The sequence below is a fragment of the Fundulus heteroclitus genome, chromosome 20, assembly GCF_011125445.2.
Source record: "Fundulus heteroclitus isolate FHET01 chromosome 20, MU-UCD_Fhet_4.1, whole genome shotgun sequence".
Taxonomy (NCBI): Eukaryota; Metazoa; Chordata; class Actinopteri; order Cyprinodontiformes; family Fundulidae; genus Fundulus; species Fundulus heteroclitus.
This window is the reverse complement of record NC_046380.1, coordinates 40787196-40812654: the sequence shown is the minus strand read 5'-3', so window position 1 is coordinate 40812654 and position 25459 is coordinate 40787196. Positions and strand designations below refer to the sequence as shown.

Below are 25459 nucleotides of genomic sequence, written 5' to 3'. Positions count from 1 at the left end.
CCTGTCACTGGAAGCCTTACTGGGATGCCTCAAGTTACACGGCGTACCGTGGACCCTAACTGGGGTGCATCCTCACCGGAGGATGCACCCCAGTTAGGGTCTTATGGGGTGCATCCTCACACGCGGACAACATCCGTAAACATCCAGAAGACCCTGATCCCTGATGGAAGAACTTTGGACAGAAGAGCTTTGGACAGAAGAGCGTTTAAGACACAAAACCAACCCTTTACCCATCAGTGGGCTGAGGAACACAAGAACAAACGACTTCAAAGAAGAACAAGGAAGTTTGACCTGAATATCATATACTTTCCAAAGCTGCATCATCCAGAGCATCAACAGGAACAGTTAAGTCTGATCTGATGTCAGAGAGGAGATGTTGATTTTGTGTTTATATACATCACAAAGTAAAGGGGGGCTTATGAGTCAAATCTATGACCCCCCCCCCCTCCCCACAACTAAAAACTGGCCTAAATCTGGGACAATCTATTATGGTTGTCTAGGTTATGTATAAGTTTCTAGTGCTCACATAATAATCTTTCATAGTCTTTCCTTAACTTTTCAGCTTCCAACCCAGAAATCAACAGGATAGGAGAATCACGACTCCATCTCTTGCTTGAATACAGACATCTCTATAAATGCAGAGCAACACAAACAGCATCATCTGCCAATACACTGCTTTTTCCCAATTCTATTTTTTTTATTACTTACACATGGGTTGCCCTAGAATTTTAACTGAACCCAATAGAAACATAAGTGGTTTAATATTTTTGGAAACGTTGATTTTTATTGTTTCTCTGTTGAACTGTTTGGATTTTAAAACAAGAGTTAAGTTTAACAAGATATCCTTTAGTGTTTTCTTTAGGTTTACGTTGTTTTTGAGCCCTAAACTGCAAAAAATATATGTGTTAAAATAAATCTGCATGTTGACCTTGGCTTTAAGACTAATTTATTTGTCTTTGCACTTTACTCGCGGAATCACAAATTATCATGAGCTTGGCAAAGCAACCACTGTAGACAATATAAATAATTTCAAATGTGGTATTGATTATTTTGACATAGAAGTATATTCGCGGTTAGCTAACGTTTATTAAGCTCACGTTGTCTGAGCATGCGCAGGAAGAAGGCAGGCGAGCTTCTTGCTAGCTCACGAAGCTTTTCACAACAGAACAAAATGAGAGATAACGCGACTAATTTGTGAGTTTTTACTTATTTGTTTATTTTGTCATACAGACATCTTTGTTGTTACACGTTGATCTTATAATTAGTTCGAATTAAAAAGTAAATTTAAAGTTTCGTTTTCTGCCAACGTGCCCACTACGGTAGGGTAACAATTTTTTAACTTACAACATTTACAAAACCTTCTTAGTTTGATGTTTTTCTATATTTGGGGGTTTCAGATTCTTCTCTACTATTTTCTGTCTTATTTTTTAATTTTATTTTTTACAGTTTTTAACTAGTTTAGTTAAAATTTGAGGAGATTTTCTGACAAAGCATGGTGGTAGGTTGGAGTGGTGGCGGTGTGCAAGCCCCAGTCACCTAATGACAACTTTTTCTCATATTTACCCAAACTTCTTTATTTCCTAAACTGTTAAATCAAACTAAAAACACCACGAATAATGTCTCGTAAAAGACCCCCCCCCCCCCCCAAAAAACAAACAAACAAACAAAACAACGTTAGGTTTATGCAGTCAGAACTTACAGTAACTGCAGTAAGCCATAGTCTCCACTAGAGACCGCTGTGAGCGCTGGGTATGCTCTATTGTCAATGTCGTCAAAAGTTTAATCAGCTTCAATCGCACAGCGTTAGTCAACCTAATAGAATGACACCTGCAGGGACTTGTACCCAATTCTAATATAGTTGCGTTCATATTAAAACGTATATGTAAGGAAAGTACCTTTTTAAAACTTGTTTTAGCGTTTAAGCGTCCTATTGGAGGAGAGCGTACCACGTGACCAGCTCGGCTTGTCTTTCCATTGACGATTTTAGTTTGAGTTGGCTCGTTTACCTTTATTTGACTCCGCAGAACAACAGCAGTAACGCCTAATCGACATTTTCTATCGCCGTTAATTGATTTATGAGCGTACAAATTTTGACGTTCCTAAACCATGAGTCAAAGTGTGGTGTGGCAGAACGACATCCTCTCCTCCGGCGTGGTTCTGGTATCGCTTCTCGGCCTTTTGGCTAAGATCAAGTGTAGTATCTGTTCTTATCAGTTTAATATCTGATACGTCCCCTACCCGGGGACCATATATTAAATTGATTTTTGGAACAGGGAGATGGAATAGGGGCTTGCTCCGTCCACTCCACGCATCGACCTGGTATTGCAGTACCTCCAGGAACGGTGCACCCCCTGAAATGTTAAAGGAAAACACTGGAGTTTGTTGTAAACTATTCCAGATTATGTGATTGCTTGCTATGAAAAGTATTATTATAGTAACGGCGTGTGCATGAATTTATGATTTAAACATTTATTTTCTACATTTCATGCTTGCTTACCTTTTATCAGGCATTTACCGTAGCATTGACTGGTTTATGGGAGGTAGAAAGCAGCCATTATGTGTCCAGGTCAGGGGTCTGCAACCTGTGGCTCCAGAGCCACTACGGGCTCTTGGGACCTTCCACAAAGGCTCTACACAATTAAGGCTAAAAATGCTGGAGAATGATGTTATAATATCTATATTTAAAACTCGGGGTTTTAAATATAGATATAATAACACATGCAGGTTTCTGTAGATTTTCAGTTCTTTCGTGTTAAAATTCTGCTGAATTTCCACAAATGAATGCCATAAAAAGAACTTTTTTTTTCTTAGACTTTTTTTTTTTTACATCATTAAGTATAACAGAAATGAAAGTAATGATTAAAGATAACATCAATAAAGGCATTTTTATCAACTACAAAAGGAGGTGATTGCAATATGATGTGATATGATAAAGAGGCTTGGGGAGGACTTGGGTTAAATATTATAAGTAAATATCCATCAGGGCCTGTGCGCACTGTGGAGAAATAGAAGGTGTTGAGCATGTTTTGGTAAAATATAGAAAATACACAAGAGAAAGAGGAACTGAGGAGGGCAATAAGACTTTCAATAACTTAATTAATATATTACGTCAGCCTGAGTCACATACCATTGTTAAAGCAATGCTAAAGTATTTAAATCATGCAAAACTAGCGATATATCTATCTATCTATATATATATCTATATATATATATATATATATATATATATATATATATATATATATATATATATATATATATATATATATATATATATATATATATATATATATAGATAGATAGATAGATAGATATAGTCCGGCAGGTGGCGGTAGCTCAGCGATTCCGCCATTCAAATTCACAGAGAAAGAAGAAGACACTTCTCCACGCCCCTCGGTTGCTATGTAGGTAGCGCCCATAGTTACCACCTTATCCCATGATGCATCACCTCTAGGAGAGCTTTAGGATACTTATTTAACGCTTAATAACATTACGGACTGAAGTAATATTGAACTAAAACCGAGTCGTACCTTTTATCCGTTGCCAGTGCTCCGTATTTAATCAGATATTAGCCAAGCTGACCTGAACGCGGCTATCGTTAGCTAGCCGCAGCGGCTAACGTTAGCGTCTCGGCCCGGGGAGCGCTGTCCGCTATTGATGCAGACTGAAACATAGAACTTTAAAACGGTAAGTCGTAGGCACTACTTCTGTGTTTCAAATAAAGCTGGCTTATATGTTTTTTATTGTATAAAGCGGGACAATATAACCGTGCTAACATTACGGTTAGCTTTCAAGGCTACAAACAGCAGTAATGTGCTGAAGGGATGAGACTTTGTCTAACATTCGATGGCAATCTCTTTTCATCCAGGTATACAGAAGCAAGGGAAGACGAAGTTTGGGTTTTGAAAAAGGATGGAGAAAGAACAACAGAGTTTTATAATCTTCAATGCTTCAAAAAGGGAGCTGTTCGGCACCAACAATGGCTACAAGTCCATGCAGAAGAAACTGAGAGCGCAGTGGAAGATCCAGAGGTAAGAGCACTGACCTGGCTGTGGTCAGCAGCTGTAGAGCCTTTTAGTACACGGCTACAGTTGTGTCTCAGTGGGCTAGAATACCACCTGAAAGGAAAAAAACTGTAGCAGTTCAGTTCAGAACATCAAACTACCGCATAGATCCATTATTGCACAGGGTCTTAGCTTTCAAGTGTTTATTTCTTTTACGTTCAATGATCATGGCTGGCAGCTAGCAAAAAAAAACCCAGACGATGTTTTTCTGTGAATTTAAATGTTATTTAAAACCAATGAAAATGATTTCTAATACAGAAATCTTGCGTGACGGCCGTGTTATGGCATATAGGGCCAAGGGGGAGGCTCCTGACGCTACAGCTGTTGTTTGAAAAATGAAGGTAAGTCTGAAGGAATGAAATTTGCACAGTTGGGGATCATTTGGGGAGCCGTGTCGTTGCTGGTGCTGGTCTATGGTAGCCTTCCCGATCCAAATTCCGCAGGAAGCTTTAGAGCTCTTTAGGCCTCCCACGGCATGGACAGATGTTTCCATTTCTGTTTTCTTGTAAGTGGCGCAAAAATTGTTGTCCATAACTTTGAGTTTATGTCCTAAAGGTTCACATCCATTTTGGGTCAGTGTTGAGAGTGATCAGAAGGAAACTTGTGATGTAAAAGACTTCCTTTATTTCTATCCTGACAGAACGTTATCATGTCTCCTCGTTTCAGTGTTCAGTATCAGAAGCAGCGGGGAAGCTGTGAAAGAGTCTGGATGCATTGACTTCATCAGCTTAAATAAAGAAATGTGTTGCTGCAGATGTGCTGCACACCTTTATCTTGCTGGGTTAGCAATAGTAGGCTCCAAAGGAGAGTGTGATGAAAGTGTGGGTTACATGCAGTTAACTTAGCAAGCCAGATTGATAATGTACTGATATCACAAAGACGAACAATAATTTAGCAATATCATCTTTTTTAAATATTGTGGCGACCTAATTGATATATTTAAGACTTGGAGTACTCTTGCTCTGGCTTTTTTCCTCACTCCTATAATGCATGTAAATGTGAAATGTAGACAACAGCAGGACCAGTAAAGTGCACATTTTATATGTAAGCTAGTTTATGAAGCAAAAGGAAAACTAAGAATTTAAAACCGATTGCGTTCAAGAGCAGAGAACACTCTGAGTAGCTCGTCTTCCATAAGTTCTGCAGGGCTTTTGAAGAGCAAAACACATTTTGTTTCTCTTTCAGTATAAAGGAAGAACTGTCTGCAGAGAGGCTAAAAGGGGTCAAGCTGTGGGTAACCGCCGGCCCCAGGGAGAAGTTCACAGCGTCAGAGGTGACAGCAATAACTGGCATATTTCCCTGCAGTGTAATTATACAAAGTCTTGGGGAATAAAGCTTGTTTTAGCATGCTGTTAGAACCTACTTGTCCCCTTTTCTTCACAGCTGGAGGTGCTGAAGCACTACCTGGACGGAGGAGGAAACATGCTGGTCATGCTGGGAGAGGGAGGAGAAATGAAATACGACACAAACATCAATTTCCTCCTGGAGGAGTTTGGCATCATGGTCAACAACGGTGCGTGTAGTGAAGTTTGATGCAGTTTGTCCCCGTTAGAGCCGTCACCCATCTGGCGACTGATTCCTCTCCCTCCTCCTCTCCAACAGACGCTGTTGTGAGGAATGTGTACTACAAATACTTCCACCCTAAGGAGGCTCTTGTTTCTAATGGCGTGTTAAACAGGTCCGCTGTGAGAGGAAGTTCTTCTGGTGGTAACGGACTCTTTGATCTGTCTGTGGTAATGCATTCTCCCTCTTGTTCAGAGAGGTCAGTCGAGCTGCTGGCAAGGTGGTCGCAGGAGTGATTGAAGATGAAACTGTCGGAAACAACGCCCAGTAAATAACGTTCTTTCACAACACTGCTCCCTGTGCTCGCTGCTCTCTTTCCCACTTGGATGCAATTGAGTCGACCTGTCCGTGTTTCTACAGGGCTCTCACCTTTGTGTACCCCTACGGAGCCACGCTGAGTGTGATGAAACCTGCCGTGGCTGTTCTTTCAACCGGCTCGGTCTGCTTCCCCCTCAACAGGCCTGTCCTGGCCTTCTATCACGGAAAGGCGAGAGGATTTATTTTTACTTCTTTCACATATTCCACCTTTGTGATAAGGAGCGTGTGTAAATGTACGCTGAACCTTTTTTATTTTGTTTTCCATCCCAGGAGTCTGGCAAACTGGCTGTTTTGGGTTCTTGTCACATGTTCAGTGACCAGTACATAGACAAGGAGGAGAACGGTAAAATCATGGTGGGTTCAAGTCTGCCGTATTTTAAGAAGGTTTTGTGAAGTGATTGGTGAACTCCTGAAGAATAGGCATGGGCTGGGAATAGCAGTGCAGAGGTTTAAAAAAGATATGCTTTCCAATATGGATTTTAAATGGTACCCACATATCTGGTGGTATTTATTGAGATAAGATAAAGTAATGATAAAGTATTTACAAATTCTTGCTGTCTTTTTTAGGGCAGGTGTATAACGGACTGCATAGAAATGCAGCCACAGCCACACAGACACATATACTGCTCTTAGAAAACAAACGGAAGCCTAAGCAAGAATGTTATCACAAGACTGCACAGAACAGCATTTAACCAGATTATTGATATTTATCCACGCGCTCATGGAACCAACTGGGGAGAAAATAGTAAAAGTAACGATCCCAGCAGCACTATTGTCAGTTTTTGGGGCTTTTAAACATAATTGGGATTTACCTTGTCCCCATAAACCAAAATGTTGAACTATTAAGGTAAGTGGTAGACTAATTGCCCTTCCCTACTCTCAAAGCGGCTAATTTTATCTCATGCCGTTCTGTTGATTAAAAATCCCTTTAATAAAATACCAGAGAAAGTACCCGGTTACCTGGCGTTTTCTTCGGCTGTTTGGAACATAGGGTATTGCAGTGCTGCCCCTCCTTCACTTGTTGCTGCACAATCCAATCCAACTTCGTTTATAAAGCATTTTAAATTACTAAAGGGACCAAAGTGCTGCACAAAATACTTTTAAAACCTTACAATGTCATTGTAAGGAAATAAACATAAAACACAGAAATGGAATATAATTAAAATACATCAGCGGGGATGCAATAAATAACGAAATGAGCAGAAGCTAACATCAACAACATCATGAGTTTTAAGATGAGGTCTAAAGTCAGACAGTGATAACGGTCAGCTAGCTGAAACCAGACATCTATAGTTATGTCTCAGTTAAAAGAAAGACACATTTGGCTTTTTAGAAACATTACCCATCATAAAAGATACGCTGGCAACTCAAGCAGCACAGCTGAAAAATAAACCAGCTAATATCAACCTATAATCTCTGCTTTTATTGTTCTATAATTAGTAGAGCAGCAAAACCAAAGACAATACTGAGCAATCTATGCTTGTAAACGACTACTTATTTTCGTGTTTATTCTATCCGCATTATTTTCCATGGAAATACGGAGACAGCGAGTTGATGTTTTTTTTTTGTGAGAGACTTCTGGTCAGTCACTTCCTTTCACTGTTTAGCTGACTAAAAAGCGATGCGTGCAGCTACTTCGTCCCAAATTACTCGTCATTATGATTTCGAGGAAGACCGGGAGCGTTTGTACAGTTAGAGGTTGTCATAATAACGGGTGTAAAAGAAAGGTTTACGTGGAGCAGGAGTGTTTTAATCATCAACCGTGTACAAGAGCAGTGAATTCGAGGCACCCTACTTCCTTTAACACTGATACTCTAAAAAATAAACTAGAAATAAAGTTACAGCTTCATTCTAAAGCTAACTTACATTTTAACGTGATAAGCTAGCATCAAGAGTTTTGAGACCACACATCAGATTGGTACAATTTCAAACTTCAAGCCTAAACATGAAGTAGGCAGAACGTTTTGATATCCTTTTACAACATCCGCTCAATCCCAAACATTTAGCACTGCTATCTTTGAAAATTAACTGACCAGCAATCTAACCACAACAAGGCAACAGCCCGTATGTTTTTGACTCAGACGATTCATTAGCCTACCTTCCATAAGGTTGCAGCTGCATGACTGAAGGACTTCCCCTGGAGCCACAGCACCAGAGCGCTCCGGCCGTTTCGGTTGTGCCGGTTGATGTAGTCAAGATTCATCAGAGTGAACTACAGACATGCTATGGCTTGAACGGACCTCGGCCTCCACAGATACCAGGTCATCGATGTTGCTATTTATTAACACCGAGGCAACTTTTCCACTGTGGAGGTTCGCCTCGGTAAAGTCGCATAGCAGAGCCATCCGCACACAAAATCGTTAAAAATGTCCTTGTAGGTTAATATGAGGCCACTTCTTCATGTCATCCTCTCAGTCATGAATAGTTTGAGGCTGTGGCACTGACCTGCCCTTTCGATCGCTCTGCAATATCTGGAAATGTTGCCGCGACAGTTTATCATTTCAATCAAGCTAATGTTATTTGGCCGAGGGAAGTGCTGAAACGCAAGTGCCGCACAAAAAAAAACGGAAGTTGGACCCATAGTTGGACCCATAGTTCCGTGTTCGAAAATAAGGTGGATACTTTTGCCAAACGTATATCTCAAAGTCTAAATAACTATAAATGTTAACATTACCATAGCTGTGAGATTTTATTGTTGTGCAGCAGTGAGAAACTTTTTTCTTTTGGTTTAAAGTAAAAGCAGTTACCGCCACGCCAAACTCACGCTACCGCCACGCCAACATTCCCAAAAAAAAAAAAAAAAAAAAAGTGACGCTAACACGCGGTTTGTTGTTCTCCACAGTCGCGTTCGGCTTTATTAATAATATCTCGGGAAGTGAAATAGATTATAATATGTAATACTCAACAAATAATCCATACATATACCCAATGATGTTTAGTGAGGAAACCAAATTGTTACTTTGTTGGCCTCTTTCTGCTCCAGGGAAGTTGTGCTTCAGTGGCTTATGTCTGAAAACATTCAGCTGAATCAGATTGATGCAGAGGATCCAGAGGTGTGTAGATTGGGGCCATGGTGGAATATTGCCAGTAAAGATCCCTGTTAGCCCATCTCCTTCTTTGTGACGTCTCCTTTGTCGCCCAGATTGCGGATTACACGATGCTGCCAGATACCGGGAGCTTGTCAGAACAGCTACGAGTTTGTTTACAAGAGGGAGACGAGAACCCTCGGGATTTCACCTCCCTTTTTGATATGTCTTTGTTCAATTTGTCCACCGGCAGTTTACCAGAGGTCATAAGGTATGTGCAGCACAACCCTATTGTGCCCCACCCCCCTCCTTTTCTCATAGCTAAAACTACCTCTTTGCAGTGCTTTTAAGCAGCTCAATGTGAAACATGAGCCTCTTCAGCTCATCACGCCACAGTTTGAGACACCGCTGCCTCAGCTTCAGCCTGCGGTAAGTCTCTGGATTTTACGTTCCCAGAATAACTACAATCAGGTCCAACAGCATTTCAATAATAGATGTTTCCCCCCCTCAGGTCTTTCCACCTGCCTTAAGTGAATTGCCTCCTCCCATGCTTGACCTGTTTGATCTCGATGAAACGTTTTCCTCTGAGAAAGTACGCCTCGCCCAACTTACCAATAAGTGTAAGATTATAATTCCAGTATTTGAGTTAATTTTAGACACTTCTTCCTATTGAGTTGTTTGCTTGTATTAAGTGCATTTTCATCACTTTCTATTCCAAATAGTGAAACAGAGACTTATGCGCTGCACCTTTACGACATTTCCACATTTCATTGCATTTATTTCAGTAACTTCAACCCATTTTTGAGAGATTTCTTTGGAGACTATGAAACACAGCAGATATGACGGGGATAAAGCTGTGGAGATGTTTAGAGCAGGAATAGGTTATAACACAATAATCTAAACTTTAGGCACCGATTAATTCTGGTCTGGCACAACTGCCAGCCTACAAAGACATAGGAAACTATTAATCAGTGCCCACTTTCACAAGGAATCCAAAGACTAAAAGTAGATCTTCGAATCTTTACTTGGGTAAGATAAAAATTATTCTTAAAGCATCTTGTAATGATTAGTGAGGAGGACTTTTAGCAAGCCCATGGCTCCATCCGAATACCCTTATAGAGTAAGGACTCTAGCCAGAGGTCTAAAGTGTGTCAGTGGTCTCCATGATAAGTGCTGTCCAAATAGTAAGGAAGGAGGTAGGAAAAGGAGCCTGTAAACGTCATCTCACAGCTAGTTTAGCCTAGGAACCTCGCAACGTCTCTAACCAGCTCTATGGACCCATAAGGAATCCCACAATCCTTTGCGTGACATGACGTATCGCCACAGCCCGGCTCACAGAAATCAAAGAAGATGTTCTGGGAGTAGAGGGCGTGCACTTTGTAATTCATTTTCGGAAGGCTGTAGACCTGGATTTGACTACAATCATCCATGTGCGTTTCCGTCACATAACGACATCAGAGTTAAAGGCTGTCTGAACGTTGGTACAGAAGTCTGAAGCTCCTTTCCTCCCCACGGTAGAGTTCTTGCTGTCGGCCCCATGAATGGTTAAGGAACAGGACCTAGGAGCTATAATTAAAGCATCGGTGCGTAAGATTTTCGCCCTAAATAAATTACAAACAACCTCGTTAAGAGTGTAACAACTATTACGGAATCCGCTGAGTGTCCAGCAGTAAACCTGCAAATTCCATATTTGTTTTGAACCCCCGCTCCTTAATGTTTTTCACTCCACCTGGTAATAATAGCTGCGCCGATATAGCCTCTCGTTTTCTCCCGGTTATTGTTTTCTTTTCTTGGTTACTTTGTCTTCCCTATCGCTGGGCGAAGAGTCTGGATGGTGCTCCATTTCAACAGAAAACAAATCGAATGATCTACGGTCAGTCGTCCTTGCTCGTTTATACTCCTGCCCTGACAGCATGGCCTCATATAGGAGACGGATAAGGAAAATGTGTGCGGCTGATAAGTTTGTCCCCTTTCAGCCACTGAAATCAGAAATGGTGACAATGGTGCACATCTCTCAGTGGGTGCACTACCAGCTATGTATTTATAAACTCATTGTAAGTTATAAGAACACTTTCATTTTTGATGCATTAGACTTTGCCAAGTTAGGAGCTCTGAGATTCTTTCTGAATATGGACTTGTTAAAATAAAAATATTGCTGAAAGAAAGCCCTAAGATGTACAGTTGGTTGTTTGCCACACACCATCTGGAGGAAAACACATGCTCTACTCAGAATAACTAAAATAAGCTTGTTTACATGCAAAATTATATTTATGGAGAAATGATTAATGGTCTCCATTACCTAACACTTTCCTGCCTTACGGTGCAGTTTTAGGTGTCCTACATATGCCTGGTCGGATTTTATTCCAAATTAGCTTCCTTCAGGATAAAAACAAGGAGCTTTGTTTTTAAGGTCTCTGCTTAAAGCTGGTTTTGGTCATTAATTTTGTTCTTGAAGCTTTAGTTAGAGCCGCAGTTCTGTCTCAATAAGCAGCCCTCCAGGAAGGCAGGAACCAAATCTGTCAACTAACACCAAGTCTTCTCTCCATTTGACTCTTTTTAAACCAGGCACTGATGACGATCTTGAATTTTATGTACGCAAATGTGGGGAAATTCTGGGTGTGACACCAAAGCTGGATAAGGAGCAGAGGGATGCCAAGCACATCTTGGAACACATTTTCTTCCAGGTGGTAGAGTTCAAGAAACTTAACCAGGTGAGACAGCGTCAACAGTCAGTGGTAAACCTTTACTCTTAGAGGCTCAGTGTCCTGCAAGTCTTAGACGTGTCCCTGCTCTGACATATTTTAAAAGGTGACCAAATTAACTACTCATGGCAGGTTACCAGTTTGAGGAATAATATCGTTAGTCAACTCTAAAGCTGGGACATATTTAGGACTTGCAGGGTACCAAGCCCCGTAAGACCACAGTTTAACATCCCCAAATCTACGGTGAGGTAAAATGTTGGGAGATTTAATTAAGTGTTTCAATTCTTGCAGGAACATGACATCGACCCCGAGGCACGATTCACTCCACTCTGATTGGAACCATCATGTTAGACGTTTTCCTAATGGCTTCTACATAAACCCCATGGTGATCAAGACTGAATGATTTCTGTGGCAAACACTACGTATTCAGCAACGTTTTATGTTACTTTCTATTTAATGGAAACATGTATACAAATAAAAGCATTTACTTTAATAATTTCTTAGAACAAAAAAAGAAAAAACACTTTAAAGTGTGTTGATATTTTGGAAGCTAGTCCTTCCACCACGTTTTCTGCTGGGGGAAATCATGGGGAAACCTCAGGCAGCGACTGCTGCTGGGGTTTTGGACTCCATGTTTGTTCCTGAGTGCTGGACTCCATGAAGACCCTGGGGCTGTTGCTGCTCTCAGATTTGATCATAGAGACATCCCAAGAGACATTCGAGGCCGTGAGATCGCCATACGACTGGTCAAAACATGTGGCATTTTTGGGCTTTTTGATGTGCACCTGAGGTGTGGAGAACTTCCCCTGCAGAGGGATGCAGAGGTTACAGTTGTTTGACTCCTTCACGCCGGGTCCATGAGGTGAAAAACCCTCACAAGGCGAAATGGCATCAGATGAAAGGCAGAGGGAAGCCAGGATGGATGGCCTGCGGTCGAAGCCGTCAGCTGTGGTGTTGTTGAAAAGCCGGGATGTAGACAGCTGGTCCAGAGACAGAGCAGACAGCAAACTCTGTTCCCCAAAAAACTTCCTATCCAGCTCTGACGGGGAGGAGCACTCAAAGCTTGTCACATCTGGAAAGCAAAACATTCGGAATAAAAAAGGTGACCTCTTCAGATGTAAATTGGGCTGTGTTCAAAAACATTGACCTTACCGGGGAAGATAAAAGCTTTCTCCATGTTGTCCATGTCGGCAGTAAACAGCTCAGCCAGTTGCAGGTGGGTTTTATCTGTGGTGGCTGCAGCTTAATTGACCCAGCTGGAGTCTGGGCAGTTCATCAGGCTGGATCAGGACCAGGAAGTACACAGAACCTGGCACTAGTACAAAGCCTTCTGGAACTTTGTAAAGGTGTAAAAACTTTTTTATATTCACAGAGTCACCAAGTCTGTTTTAAAACATATGGTTCTAGTAGGAAAGGAAAAATATAGAGCTGTTATATGATTTAACATCTCTCTCTCTCTCTCTCTCTCTCTCTCTCTCTCTCTCTCTCTCTCTCTCTCTCTCTCTCTCTCTCTCTCTCTCTCTCTATATATATATATATATATATGTGTGTGTGTGTGTGTGTGTGTATATTTCTTTTTCTTTATCAATTTATTAATTTTCAATTTAAATAAAAAAAATACAGTAGAATTTGTGAAATTAATTACTGTGAAGTCCATACCCACTCAGACCCGGCCCAGAGTTTTGTAGGGCCTTGGGTAGATTTTGATTTGGGTACCCACAGCTCATGAGCCACCATAGCAGCACTAATATTATATTGTTTGCTGCTTCATTGTTTTTTGTTTTTTTCTTGTGCTCTCGACATGTTTTACTAGCAGACCAGCCAGACATTCCTTACCGTTAATGCAGGAATAGAACAGGCCCCCTGGCTTTCTATACTGCTCAAATAAAATAAAATAAAGGGAACACTTGACACAATGTAACTCCAAGTGTCCCCTTGGAGTTCCCTTGGAGTTTAAGTATACAACTTAAAGGATATCCCATTTATGAAAAACTAAAGCCATTACTGCCTTGTCTTTCAGGAAGCAGCACAGGAAATAATTTCCATTAGAATAAATGCTCACAGATTTCCCATGGTTGAACTTTAGAAAACCTAGATTTACAGGTAACCAATGCAGGGACAGGTAATTTAAACAAAGGGAGCCATTTACACTCTCAACAACGAATTAATATTAGATGGGTAGCTTTGCAGGACTGGTAGCTACACTGTGAGGTTTGGCATCATGGTACTTATTGCAGCAATTTTATTATTTTAATACAGTTTGACTTGATTTCCACAGGCATACTTAACAAAAATATACATAAATTTATTAAACTCAATAATTTCATCAATTGAATTGCAGTTACCCTATAATACGGTAAAAGGTTCTAAGCATTTAAGGATTGACACCAACAGCACATCTGTTTAAGCTTCTGAAAAATGGGGGGATAAGCCAAAGGAATAGGTCAGTAGGAGTAAATGAAAAAAAATGGATAAATGAAATGGAAAGATCAAATTAATTTAATTAAAATGTATTTGAGCTGGAACAGGATGTAAAACAAAGACATTAAAAATTGTCAAAAGTCTTTTCTTTGCATCGCTTTGTCATCTCAGGATTATAAAATATTTGACTTAGAATTCTGGGCTAGTTTTCCAGAGTACTGGATGAGCTAACAAATGTTTGGTGGTGGAGATATTATTTTTAAATCAGTATCAAATGTTTTTATTATTATTTTTACTTTTTGTGTTACATCCCATTCCGAATGTAAACTCAGTTGAGTGGGCAAACATGTCCACCAGAAAAAAATAGGCTAAAATTAGTAAAGATTTTGCTTTCTCTTGATTTCGTAGGTTAAAACTATGCTAGACGCCTGTCTAGCAAAAAAACTTCAACTTCTTTTTCATTAACCGGACCTCAACCGACCCGGTATCATACGGACAGCGCTCCCTCTCCATTCATTTCCTATGGAACGTGTGCAGACCGTCGATGTTTTATTTTGAAGGTCCGCGATACCCCCGTCGTCTTCCTGTTCGCCTCGCTGCGCACGTCCACTGCGCACCCACGTCACAACCCTGGTTGCTCCGCGGAGAAGGGCGCGAGATAGAAATTGTAGAGCGCGGACGGAATGATCGTTCCGCCGCAGCTGATTGTAGCCAGGCTGCAGAGTTTAGCTCCAACATCGAACTTGCCGCACCGCTGCCGCATTGTTTAACATTCAGACAGCGGAGCGATATCAGCGGAGTTCATTGGCGCATGACGTGCAGCGGCGGCGGGCTGACCGTAAACAAGAGGAAAACAGGGACATGTCCTGGTTGCCGCGCGGGTAAGAGTCTTACGTCGACTCCCCGGAGGTTTAGAAGTCTTTTAACGTAGTTTCTGCTTCGTCAGAACGGCGTAAAAAACTGTTTTGCTGTGTTGATAAATAAAGTTAGGCGGGCCTGAAGGTTTATTTTTGAACTAACTCACGACTGCCGCCCTTTTTCCGGAGCAATGAACGCAGACTGGGCCCTTATTCTCCACCAACCGCTTCATTTTCCCCCCCGTAAACACAGACAGAATGGCAAATCGCTGCTTTTAATCTCCCAAGCTCGTTTAAACCTCCGATCTTGTTCAAGAAATGTGACATTTCGCCTCCAGCTCCCACTTAAACAGCTTAAACCAAACCCGCGGAGCCTGCTTTCCTCCGGGGAGGACAGCTCCTAATCTGTCAGCCCTGTTTTTGTCTGGTCTCCAGGGAGGATGGAGACGAAGCCATGCAGCAGGACACCGATTCCGACGTGGCCGAGCAGAGGGACGGAGGGAAGGGGAAGGTGAAGTGGACGCAGGAGGAGGTGATGATTGTTGGGACGTGTCCCAGTCGTGTCTGTGTCTTTTGTTTTGGGCCAGCCAGCCTGAACAGGCCTGTTGGGTGTTTGCAGGACGACCAGCTGAAAGCACTGGTCCAGACGCTGGGCTCCGGTGACTGGAAACAGATAGCCAGCTACATCCAAGTGAGTGATCTTTCCGATCTTCGGCTTCGGCCGTCTCCTTCTAACGTGGGTCAAAGCGTGGCCATCATTTGGACGTTTTTCCCCTCCCTCTGTTCTAGAATCACACAGAGCAGCAGTGTCAGCACCGCTGGTACAAGGTCCTGGATCCAGAACTGGTTAAAGGTCCGTGGACCAAGGAGGAAGACGAGAAGGTGGGTAGCGCGTCGGCTACGGGCTGAAAGGCAGAATATTTGCCGTGCTTTGCAAAAATAAATCGCGTACCTTTAACATTGTCACGTCTTGTCAAGCACAAACATCTGTTTTGTTTTGCTGATCTACATGCATAGATGTAGATCAGTGGAAAGAAGAGATGCACACTTTTCATGTAAAACAGTTGTTTGTGTGCATTTTTAATGGGCAAACACGTCAAAAACATCGCTTTTCAAGCCTCGCCGCTGATTCTCAATTGAGTTGAGGTCCTGGCTTTGACTAGGCCATTGTGACGAATAGCCTGCACGGGCTTTGATCTTTTCACCGTAGCTCTGGCTGCATGTTTAAGGTGGCCGTCCTCCTGGAAGAGGAGCCTCTAGCAGGTTTTCTTCCAGGATTGTCCTGGAGTTTGGCTCCATCCATCTTCTTAATAATTCCGCTGAGCTTCCCTGTACCTGCAGAGAAAATGATTCAAGTGGTGAGGAAAACGATAAAGGATGCAGAGAGGGAAATTAAGTCGTTCCCCAGTAGGGGTTTCTTGCTATTTGCTCGTGTCTTCCCTTCCTTTCGTGTTTTTGCTGCATCTATTGAAGTCTTCGGTTATAAACTGCGACAACGTGGTATAGCTGGACGCATCTGAAAGCCATTGCAAGTTGGCTCTGCACTCGCTGCGATCGGTGAAAACACGAGAAACCCCTCTCCCCCTCTCCCCCGGCAGGTCATAGAGCTTGTGAACCGCTACGGCAACAAACAGTGGGCAATAGTGGCCAAGCATCTGAAGGGCAGGCTGGGTAAACAGTGCAGAGAGCGCTGGCACAACCACCTCAATCCCAACGTGAAGAAGTCGTCGTGGACTACAGAGGAGGACCTCATCATCTACAAGGCTCACTGCCTGCTGGGAAACCGCTGGGCCGAGATCGCCAAGCTGCTACCTGGAAGGTCACCAGAGTCTTTTTATTTTTATTTTATCCATTTGGAAAGCCCTTCCTTTTGTCCCTAAGAAATCTTACGTCTGCAACGTCTGTTCACAGGACGGACAATGCTGTCAAAAACCACTGGAACTCCACCATCAAGCGCAAGCTGGAGATGGGCTTCTACGCCCGGGAGGTGTTCAGACCCAACGAGCTTGAGGAGCTGTTGGCGCGCTTAAATAAAGACACGCAGGTAGGTGGTCCCGCCTCGACGCTCCGCTCTAAGGTGCACGCCGCAGCATTGTTGGTTTCTGATCCAGCGTTCCTGGCTTCTGTCACACAGGGCGCCAGCGGCTCTCAGGACGCTCCAGGCCAAGAGGCAGAGCATCAGCCATGCCTCTCTGTAAGGATATGTTACATCAGTGACCCACCTGAGCTCACAGTACCGTGCAAAATCCGTGGACCTGTCCACGTTTTTGTGTTCTGTCTGTTCAAAGTGTGCAGAACCGTGAAGGGGAAGGAAAATTCAGTTTCAGAAGTTCCTCACAAGAAATCTAAAAACATAACAGAGAAAATCTGATTGATAAAGAAATAACAAAAAGAATGGATTAAAAACTGAACAGTGTAAAAAGTGACAGATTTGCTTTGGTTGTTTTTAAAAGTGTAGATCCACTTTATATTTTGTAGAGCCAGCTTTCGTTGCAGCTACACCGCGGGTCTCTCCCAGCTTTGCTCAGATTGTTTTCTATTCTATACAAACCGGCTCAAGCCCAGCTATTGGACGGAAAGCATCAGGAAACTTTCATTCTTTTAAGTCTTGCTACAGGTTATCAGTTGAGTTTGGATCTAGTTTCTGACTGGACCCCTCTAACAGAAGAAGAGGCTTTAATGTAAATCTGTGGTTCTGTGTGGGGCTCACTGTGCTGGGAGGGGAACCTTCACGGGGTTCCTGTATTTTCTTTCTCTCCAATCGGAGATCAGAGGACAGTACGACAGGTCCAGGAGGGAAACCCAGACACCCCTCTCTCCAGCTGGTTCTGGGAGATCCCAAGGCTTTCTCTTGGGATCTCCCGGGTCACGTTGGGTATATTCTCCTCACCTGGGGGCCAGACCACCTGAGCTCTACTCAGAGCTCTGCCCAGATGACGGAGCTTTCCGCTCCATCCGTGGCTGACGTCAGCCACCCCAGACAGGAAGCTGGAGCTCCAGCTCCGCCATGAGCTATTCCTGGTGAGAGTCAGAATGTGGAGGGACCAATAGACTGAGCTTAGCTCATTCTTCACCTCAACAGACCAGGAGGATATATTGTAAATTGCAGCGTATAGGACCCTAGTCCATCTACCCTGCTTCACCTCACCATCACCTGTGATTTGGTGTGGAGGAGCTTTACTGACCTGCAGATTTCCTGAGCTCAACCACACAGAACCCTTTTGGGAAGGATTACTGCGAGTCAGACTGGCTCCTCCAAACTTTGAAGGCGGACCTCACACATGTGCCTCACAAAGACTGGTCAGAAATCTCAGTCTTAACACCTGCTGGACATGGCCACCCCTCCCAGAGGAGCGGCAGCTGTTACACCTGCTAAGGCGGGCCTGCGGCATGTTAAAGCCGCCGTGCTGAGAGTGAGATGTAATTGTTTATCTGCATTAAAGTTAGGTGACCCAATACTTGAGGCGCTGCGCTCGAGACAAAGACTCACCCCGCCCACGTTTTGGCAGTAGATGGCCTTTCTGGGCCGACCTGAAGAAGACATGGCGCGGCCAGCTGGAGGTGGGCACCAGGCGGCGTTCCAAAGCCAGCCTCCATGAGGAGGCCGTGTCCTCCCTCTGATGAAGTGACTTCTGGGGGCAATTGTTCAGACAAGGTTTTTATTTAGGGGCATCAGAGGAAATGGGACTCGCTGAGAATGGCAACGTTTTTAAACAAAATCATTGTCCTGCCACTTCACATGCACAGCTTGGTGTTTGTCTGTCACACTAAATCCCAAATAAGCCTTAAAGAACTGCTTTGTGACTATAGGGCGATGTAAAACGCTTAAATGTTAGCGCATCGCTAACATCTGGATGACGTAGTCGGTGAGCTCTGGTGTTTCTCCGCCATCTGCAGGAAACTCCGGCTCCCGCTGCCGAGTCTCCCAGCGAAGCAGAGCCGTCCAAAGCCGTCTCCTTCCTCAAGGACGGTTCCAGCGACAAGACCGAAGAGGACAGCAGCGAGGAGCCGAGCGGCACCAACTGGGTGGTGGACGGCTCTGGGTTTCTCTCCCCGAATGGCCCCGCGCTGAAGGAAGTGCTCGACATGGTGGACGGGGTAAATATGAACAACGCAGCCGACAGTTTACTAAGCATACCGGCGTTATGAACAGAGCGTGACGAGTCGTCCCCGTCTGCTTCAAGGACCTGGACGGCTGGTGCAACCTGGCGGCGTTTGACCTCCCCGAAGACAGCCCCAGCCCCGAGCGGCACCAGTTCCGCCTGGAGGGCAGCGCCCTGCAGGAGCTGAGCAAAGGCAGCAAGGGGGAGCTCATCCCCATCTCCCCCGGAGGGATCAGCCCACCGTCCATCCTGACCCGCCGCGGCCGCAGACGCGTCACCTTGTCTCCGGATAGCCGTCACTCTATGACACCCAAGAGCACTCCTGTCAAAATCCTGCCCTTTTCTCCGTCTCAGGTAGGTTGGAGAGGGCTGGAAAAGGCGGTCATCGCATTAACCAGTTTACCAACAGGGAAGTCGCTGTTGTTTGGCCTAACACAAAACAAGGGCAAACTTAGACATTTGAAGCTAAGCCATATAATTATAATATTCAGATTTTTCTTTCTTCTTTTTTTTGGGTTAATTACATTGTTTTAGTGAGCCAGAATTATAATTGAAATAACGCAACCTTAATAGTGACTCATTGTATGATGGAAATGGTGGTTTGTGGCTGCTTTCAGCGAGTGGAAACGACGTCCTGTGATGTTGGAGAAAGTGCAGTTTCCATCCAGACAGCGTTCTAAATCTCTGTGCTGCTTCTGACTTCATTCTGACTCAGTGATGCTCAGAGAAGCAAACTTTGAGTTGTTTTCCCTCCGTCACAACTCCCACACCTAAGTGTTGTCGCATGACACCATATAGGGGTCGCAAGATGATCTAAAATTTCTGACTTTCCAGTGTCAGCGGCTTTATTTGAATGTAGCAAATGCATGCCTGTTTTCATGGAAAAATATATTTCAAAATGTATGACAGAATTTAATTTTTTTTTTTTTTTTTGTAAATGTAGCGTACTCCTCCATGGGCAGTAATCTATTATCCATCAACAATGACAGTGACACGGTTTTGCTTTTTATTTGGAGATTACAAGGATAAAGTCACACGGACAATTGCTCGATCATTTCTAAATCCTGAAACCAATAATAATTTGATGCTGACTTGCTAAAAAGATTTAGTATTACATTTAGGGCTGGGCAAGTTAACGCGTTAATTTCGCGTTAATTCATTAGACTATTAACGGCGATATTTATTTTATCGCGCATTAACACATGTTGCTCACATGCTTTCAGTCAGTGTCAGTCAGGCAGCACTCTCCCGCTCCCCCTCCCCTCTCGTACATGGCTCAGCGGCGCCAGCCAATCAGCACGCAGGCTCAGCCTGGCCCGCGCACTCAGCTCTTACACAAACTTAACACACAAACAGCTGAGAGAGAACGCAGCAGCGAAAAAACATGAACAGAGGATGTAGCACCGTTTGGCTTTATTTTAATACCGTAAATGAAATCAAGCTGTATATTTTGTAAAAAGCCGGTTCATTTCAGTGGAAACACAACAAATTTATCTAAGCACGTGAAAAAACATGAAAACGTCGAGCCCCAGAAACGGAGAGAGGAGACGAAACTTCTGTCATTGCCCTGACAGACCCACAGACGTCTCTGACTGAGGCGTTTCAGTCCTCCAGGGAACATCCAGGTAGATCAGTGGATGGATGGATGGATGGATGGATGGATGGATGGATGGATGGATGGATGTTACTGCAGCCCACATATAACATGTAATTAAGACCTTGAAAGAACCCAGTACATATATTAAAAAGAGTTATTTAAGATAAGATGACATTAGCTAATCCTTTTTTTATCCCACGACGGGGAAATTTATAGGATTAAAGCAACAGGCAGGTGCACACAACACAGACAAAATTACATAAGGATTGAAATATATAAGAGGTGGATTAGCGAAAAAACACTGAACATAACATTATTATTATTATTATTATTATTATTATTATTATTATTATTATTATTATTATTATTATTATTATTTAATTTTAATAATAAAATAAAAACCACAAAACCCAAAAGGTCAACAGTTTCATGATACATCAAGCTTAGGGACTGGCTAATATACAGCAGGTCAAAAAAGGCCATATTTTGGCTGCAGTGCTGCTGTTCTCTTATGAAGAAAAGATCAACTAGTGCACTAAATTCAATAGATGGGTTGAAAATATCCAGTATAAAATAAGTGCTACAAATGTTACAACACTTTTGTTCATATGGCAGCAGAACATTAAAATAAAAGTGCTCTTTACACTACTTTTGAATTCATTCTTGGAGTTTGTAAATACAATGCGATTAATCGCGATTAATCGCGATTAATCAGGGCGATTAATCGCGATTAAATATTTTAATCGTTGCCCAGCCCTAATTACATTAGTGAAATCGATTCCAGAGTAACTTTACAAGATGCTCAATATTCCTCAGTCTAACACAGGAGGAAGGCTGTTCTCCTAAAATTATTACTTTATTCTCCCAATTTTATGATTTTATTCTTGTAATTTCCAAAAGGAAAAAAAAAAAAGATCCATCCCCTGCCAGAAGGGGTCGCCGGTCTCCTGCGCCGTTATATAGTGGCAGGTTGATACGTTTAGGAACCCCTGCACTAAGGTGTGCCGTGTCCATACCGTCCAGGTCCGGTCCCCAGCCCATTTCTCTGTGCTTCTCTAAACTGAAGGTGTTTGAATCCTGACAGGACTGTTAGTTCAGCCCATTCTGGCACCTCTGCTGCTAATTTCCTGCCTGTCGTTTCAGTTCCTGAACCTGTGGACGAAGCAGGACTCTCACGACCTGGAAAACCCGTCCCTTACGTCCACGCCAGTGTGCAGTCAGAAGGTCATTGTGACCACGCCGCTGCAGCGAGACAAGACCCCCCTCACCCAGAAAGAGAACTCAGTGTGAGTAAATAAAAGCTGCTGTTTGGTTCTGGCTGCTGATTTGTAGCTGGGTGCATTTAATAAGTCTGCGTCTGGTGTTTCTCAGGTTCGTTACACCCAACCACAAGTCCGAGATCTGCACAACCCCACGGACTCCGACGCCGTTCAAGAATGCCATGGAGAAATACGGCCCGCTGCAGCCTCTGGTGAGCATCGCTGGGAGGGCCCGGGGGGGGGGGGGGGGGAGTGGTTCCCTTGTTTCTCTGAGATTACCGTCATGTCCTGCTTTGCTTTCTCAGCCTCAGACTCCAAACCTGGAAGATGACATCAACGAGGTCATCCTGAGAGACGCGGGCATAAACCTGGTCGTGGTCCAGGCCACGCCACCGGATCAGAGGCGCAAATCAGCGGTAACAGCCAATCAGAATCCCTTCTGGTTAAGCTTTAGTAGCGTCAGCTCTTAAAACATCCAGTCAGCAGACCATGGACAGCCACTCATTCATTCATTCAATCATTCAGCAGTGTTGAGATTTTAGCCCTCTTCAGCAGCTAAACTCCAGCCATTCCGGTTGGATTTAAGGGTTTGGACCTCCAGCCGTGCTCAAATGGGAGGGAGAAGTCAAACTGTGCTAAACTCTTCATTGTTGATCTTCGGGAGGAACGTTGTGGTCGCAGACGTCTGAGATCTTTGTTGCCCCTCTGCCGTGGCCGACGGCAGGTGCTGTTCGAGCCCGTTTCTGCCCTCAATTTTGTCTTTAAGGAGATGAGACCTTGATCCGGTCGAGAAAACAAGATTTAAACGTCGCAACTTCTACTTTATCTACGGAAACGGACCTACGGGGTTGGATTATTTTTATTTTTTTTGTTTAATCTTTGTTTAGTCTCACTGGTTAATCTCACACGTGTCTTGAATAATCTTTTCCCGGGGGGGAGAGCCAGACATCGTAAGCTGTTTGGAGAACCCCTCACTTCTCTTGATGACAGTGAACGATCTGTATCTTTTAATAGACGACGATTCCCCTACATGCTGAAGAATCTTCTTGGCTGGATATTTTCTAAAAGCCTTTACCAGTGTTAAACACGTGTGAGATCTATGGGCATCCTCACCTTTTATTGTGTCTCTCGGCGCCATTTCTGCTCTCCGAAGGTGGACCAGCAGAGCGAACGGCTCTCCTTCCAGTGATTCCAGTGTCTTTCTTCACAGAAAGTACCAAAGCAGTTATTTGTCTTCTTGCCCCTGCCATCTCTAGCTTTCTAGTTTTACACGATTTTCCACGACTTGTCTGATCCCGCGCCTCTAGAGGGCATTGTTTTCGTTGACCCCCCACCGGTCAATACCTTTATACATTCTTGTTGCACGTTCACAACAGTATTGATAACCCTCAAACTTTCACATTTGGTCAACGTTACAACCACATCCTTCACTGCGTTTGAAGTGATTGGCCAACACAAAGCGGTGCGTGACGGTGAGGTGAAAGGAGTTTTGGGTGAATGAGAACTTTGTAGAACTACCTTTAGGTGCCGTTCACGCTGCTGATCCTTGTGGGCAGCTTTCTGCCTGCTCTGAGAAATGAAGCACTGAAGCGTTTCCCTGAATTTTCTCCTCGCAAAACAGTTCTGGCTCAGTCTGGATGTGGAGTGTCTGTAAACAGCAAGTTTTAAGTCCTTCAAAAGATTCTCAGTTGGTTTTGGGTCTGGACTTGGACTGAGCTGTTCTAACTCATGAATATGAATAATTTATACCAACCCATTGTTCGCCGGCTGGATATTTAGGTTACACTGCTGAATCTCTGCAGCTCCTCCAAAGTTACCAAGGGCGTCTCGCCCGCTTCTCTGAGTCCTCCTCTCCTCGCCCAGCCTGCCGGTTTATCTGGACAGCCAAGGCCTGGTAGTTGGGACCGTTTTTAACTTCGGTTGGTGGATTGGGCCGTGCTGTTTCAGGTGCCGTACCTTTCCTCGCAGCTTTCCCCCTGAGCTAGTCACTTGTGTTGTCCAGCAAACCTCCGAGGCCTTGCCAGAACAGCGGCATTTAAACTCAGATCGAATGACACACAGGTGGACTGTGTAACAAAGTAAAGGTAAAAAAAATAAAGTTTGAGCACAGCTTGTCATTTTCTCTTCCCTACGTAATAATTCACTGCTAATTCTTGATTATATACATTCAGGTTTTGTAAATGGGAGAGAGTTCAGAGAGAATGCATCTGGTCCAAGGCACTGGAAAAGGGTCTTTAGCTAAGACCTAACCAGGATGATGCTGACATTTTTCTACCTGGCTCTCTTTTATTTGCGTCTGACCTCAGCACCGGCCCCCTATGAAGAAAGTACGGAAGTCACTGGCTCTGGACGTCGTGGACTGCCAGGCGATGCCAACGTCCAAACGCAAATCCAGCAAGGCTGAAGCCAAGCGAAACATCAAGGTAAAGTGGGAGCGAAGGGGAATAGTTTGTATGCAGACTCGCCGCTCTTAAACTCCGAGCTAATCGTCCGTCCTTCTTGGTCGCAGGAGGAGCCTGTTACCGTTTGTCTCAACTCCTCGTCGTTTTGCAGCAAGAGGCATGAAAACATATTAGACCAGGGCTTCCTGTTGGGACCGAGTGATACCACCATATTTCCCAGCGCAGGGCCTCCAGCGCCTGTAAGTAAACTGGAAGAAAAAAAAAGTGTTTTTTGTTGTTGTTTTTTAATCACAAATTTGTTTCTTATTAATGTTTTACGTTTTATTTTTGGCAGATGTCAAAAGAATGGAAGAAAGTCGTTTGCGGGCAAACTAAAGACCAGCTCATAATGACGGAGAAAGCCAGACGCTACCTCCGCTCTGCCAACGGCCGTCCTCCCACCCGGGCGCTGATTCTGTCCTGAGATCCGTCTGTCTCATACGGGGGGGGGGAGGGGGTAAAAGAGATAATGTGTAGTATAAAAACAATGAAGCAGGAATCCAGACACCGACAGTTAAAATAACTCAGAGTTTTGGTTTTAGATGTTGGCTCCTCATGAACCCCTCACTTATGATTGTTGTTGATCTATACTTGTTAAAAAAAGAGCGGTGCTTGTAAGCATAACAAATCAAGTGTAAAGTGTTGCCATCAGTGAAAAGTCTGGGTTTTACATGCATAATGTATCGGAAAAGTAACAGTTTTGACGTGTAAAGTACAAGCACTCAGGGTAGCATCACCATGTCTAGTCATTGTATGGAGAAGATGTAGACCGGCTGATCAATGGTAGGTTGAGCGATGATGTTGTTCTAAGACCAAACAAACACGGGGAGAAACCAACATGTTGCAAAGTTAAATGAATAGTTCATGAATAAAGTTGACCTATTACTACCTATTAGAGGGGGGAAAAACTGGTTGGGCCCGGTAAGTTTTATGCTGCCAAAGTCCTGAAGCAGAGAACTTCACTGAGCACTGTGGACAAGGTTGACTTGTTTGGCACTCTGTAAATATATTTAGTCTAATGTTTTAACTCTTGTGACATTTTGTCTTGAGTTGGAATAAAAAAAAACATTTGCATGTTCAGCTCCTGTCTGTCTCTTATTTTATTTCT

At 43.5% G+C, this 25459-nt stretch overlaps 3 protein-coding genes and 1 non-coding gene across 5 annotated transcripts; 3 read left to right on the top strand and 1 right to left on the bottom strand.

The window, feature by feature from the left end:
- Nucleotides 1–1156: 1156 nt before the first annotated feature.
- mybl2b (v-myb avian myeloblastosis viral oncogene homolog-like 2b) lies at nt 1157–25431 on the top strand. 2 transcript variants are annotated; one of them, XM_021322698.2, is made up of 15 exons: nt 1157–1194; nt 15387–15483; nt 15571–15642; nt 15741–15833; nt 16550–16770; nt 16863–16995; nt 17086–17145; nt 18849–19049; nt 19136–19408; nt 21795–21937; nt 22023–22122; nt 22216–22326; nt 24217–24333; nt 24420–24551; nt 24647–25431. In XM_021322698.2, exons 1-15 carry the CDS (start codon nt 1172–1174, stop codon nt 24773–24775), a joined length of 1905 nt encoding a protein of 634 aa, XP_021178373.2. In that variant the 5' UTR covers nt 1157–1171; the 3' UTR covers nt 24776–25431. The 2 variants fall into 2 exon arrangements, with proteins under 2 accessions (XP_021178373.2, XP_021178378.2); XM_021322703.2 differs by lacking the exon at nt 1157–1194 and adding an exon at nt 14711–14975.
- On the top strand, nt 2163–2353 carry LOC118556684. The gene has a single exon (XR_004927297.1). It is a non-coding gene; the product is annotated as a U2 spliceosomal RNA (small nuclear RNA).
- ift52 (intraflagellar transport 52 homolog (Chlamydomonas)) lies at nt 3367–12807 on the top strand. Its single transcript, XM_036151501.1, has 14 exons — nt 3367–3687; nt 3869–4031; nt 5250–5337; nt 5448–5577; nt 5667–5742; nt 5823–5894; nt 5988–6114; nt 6216–6303; nt 8934–8998; nt 9088–9242; nt 9313–9400; nt 9483–9591; nt 11537–11682; nt 11965–12807. Exons 2-14 carry the CDS (start codon nt 3913–3915, stop codon nt 12004–12006), a joined length of 1305 nt encoding a protein of 434 aa, XP_036007394.1. The 5' UTR covers nt 3367–3687; nt 3869–3912; the 3' UTR covers nt 12007–12807.
- On the bottom strand, nt 12183–13010 carry si:ch73-303b9.1. Its single transcript, XM_036151500.1, has 2 exons — nt 12826–13010; nt 12183–12745 (listed from the first exon to the last, which is right to left on the bottom strand). Exons 1-2 carry the CDS (start codon nt 12857–12859, stop codon nt 12258–12260), a joined length of 522 nt encoding a protein of 173 aa, XP_036007393.1. The 5' UTR covers nt 12860–13010; the 3' UTR covers nt 12183–12257.
- Nucleotides 25432–25459: the final 28 nt, after the last annotated feature.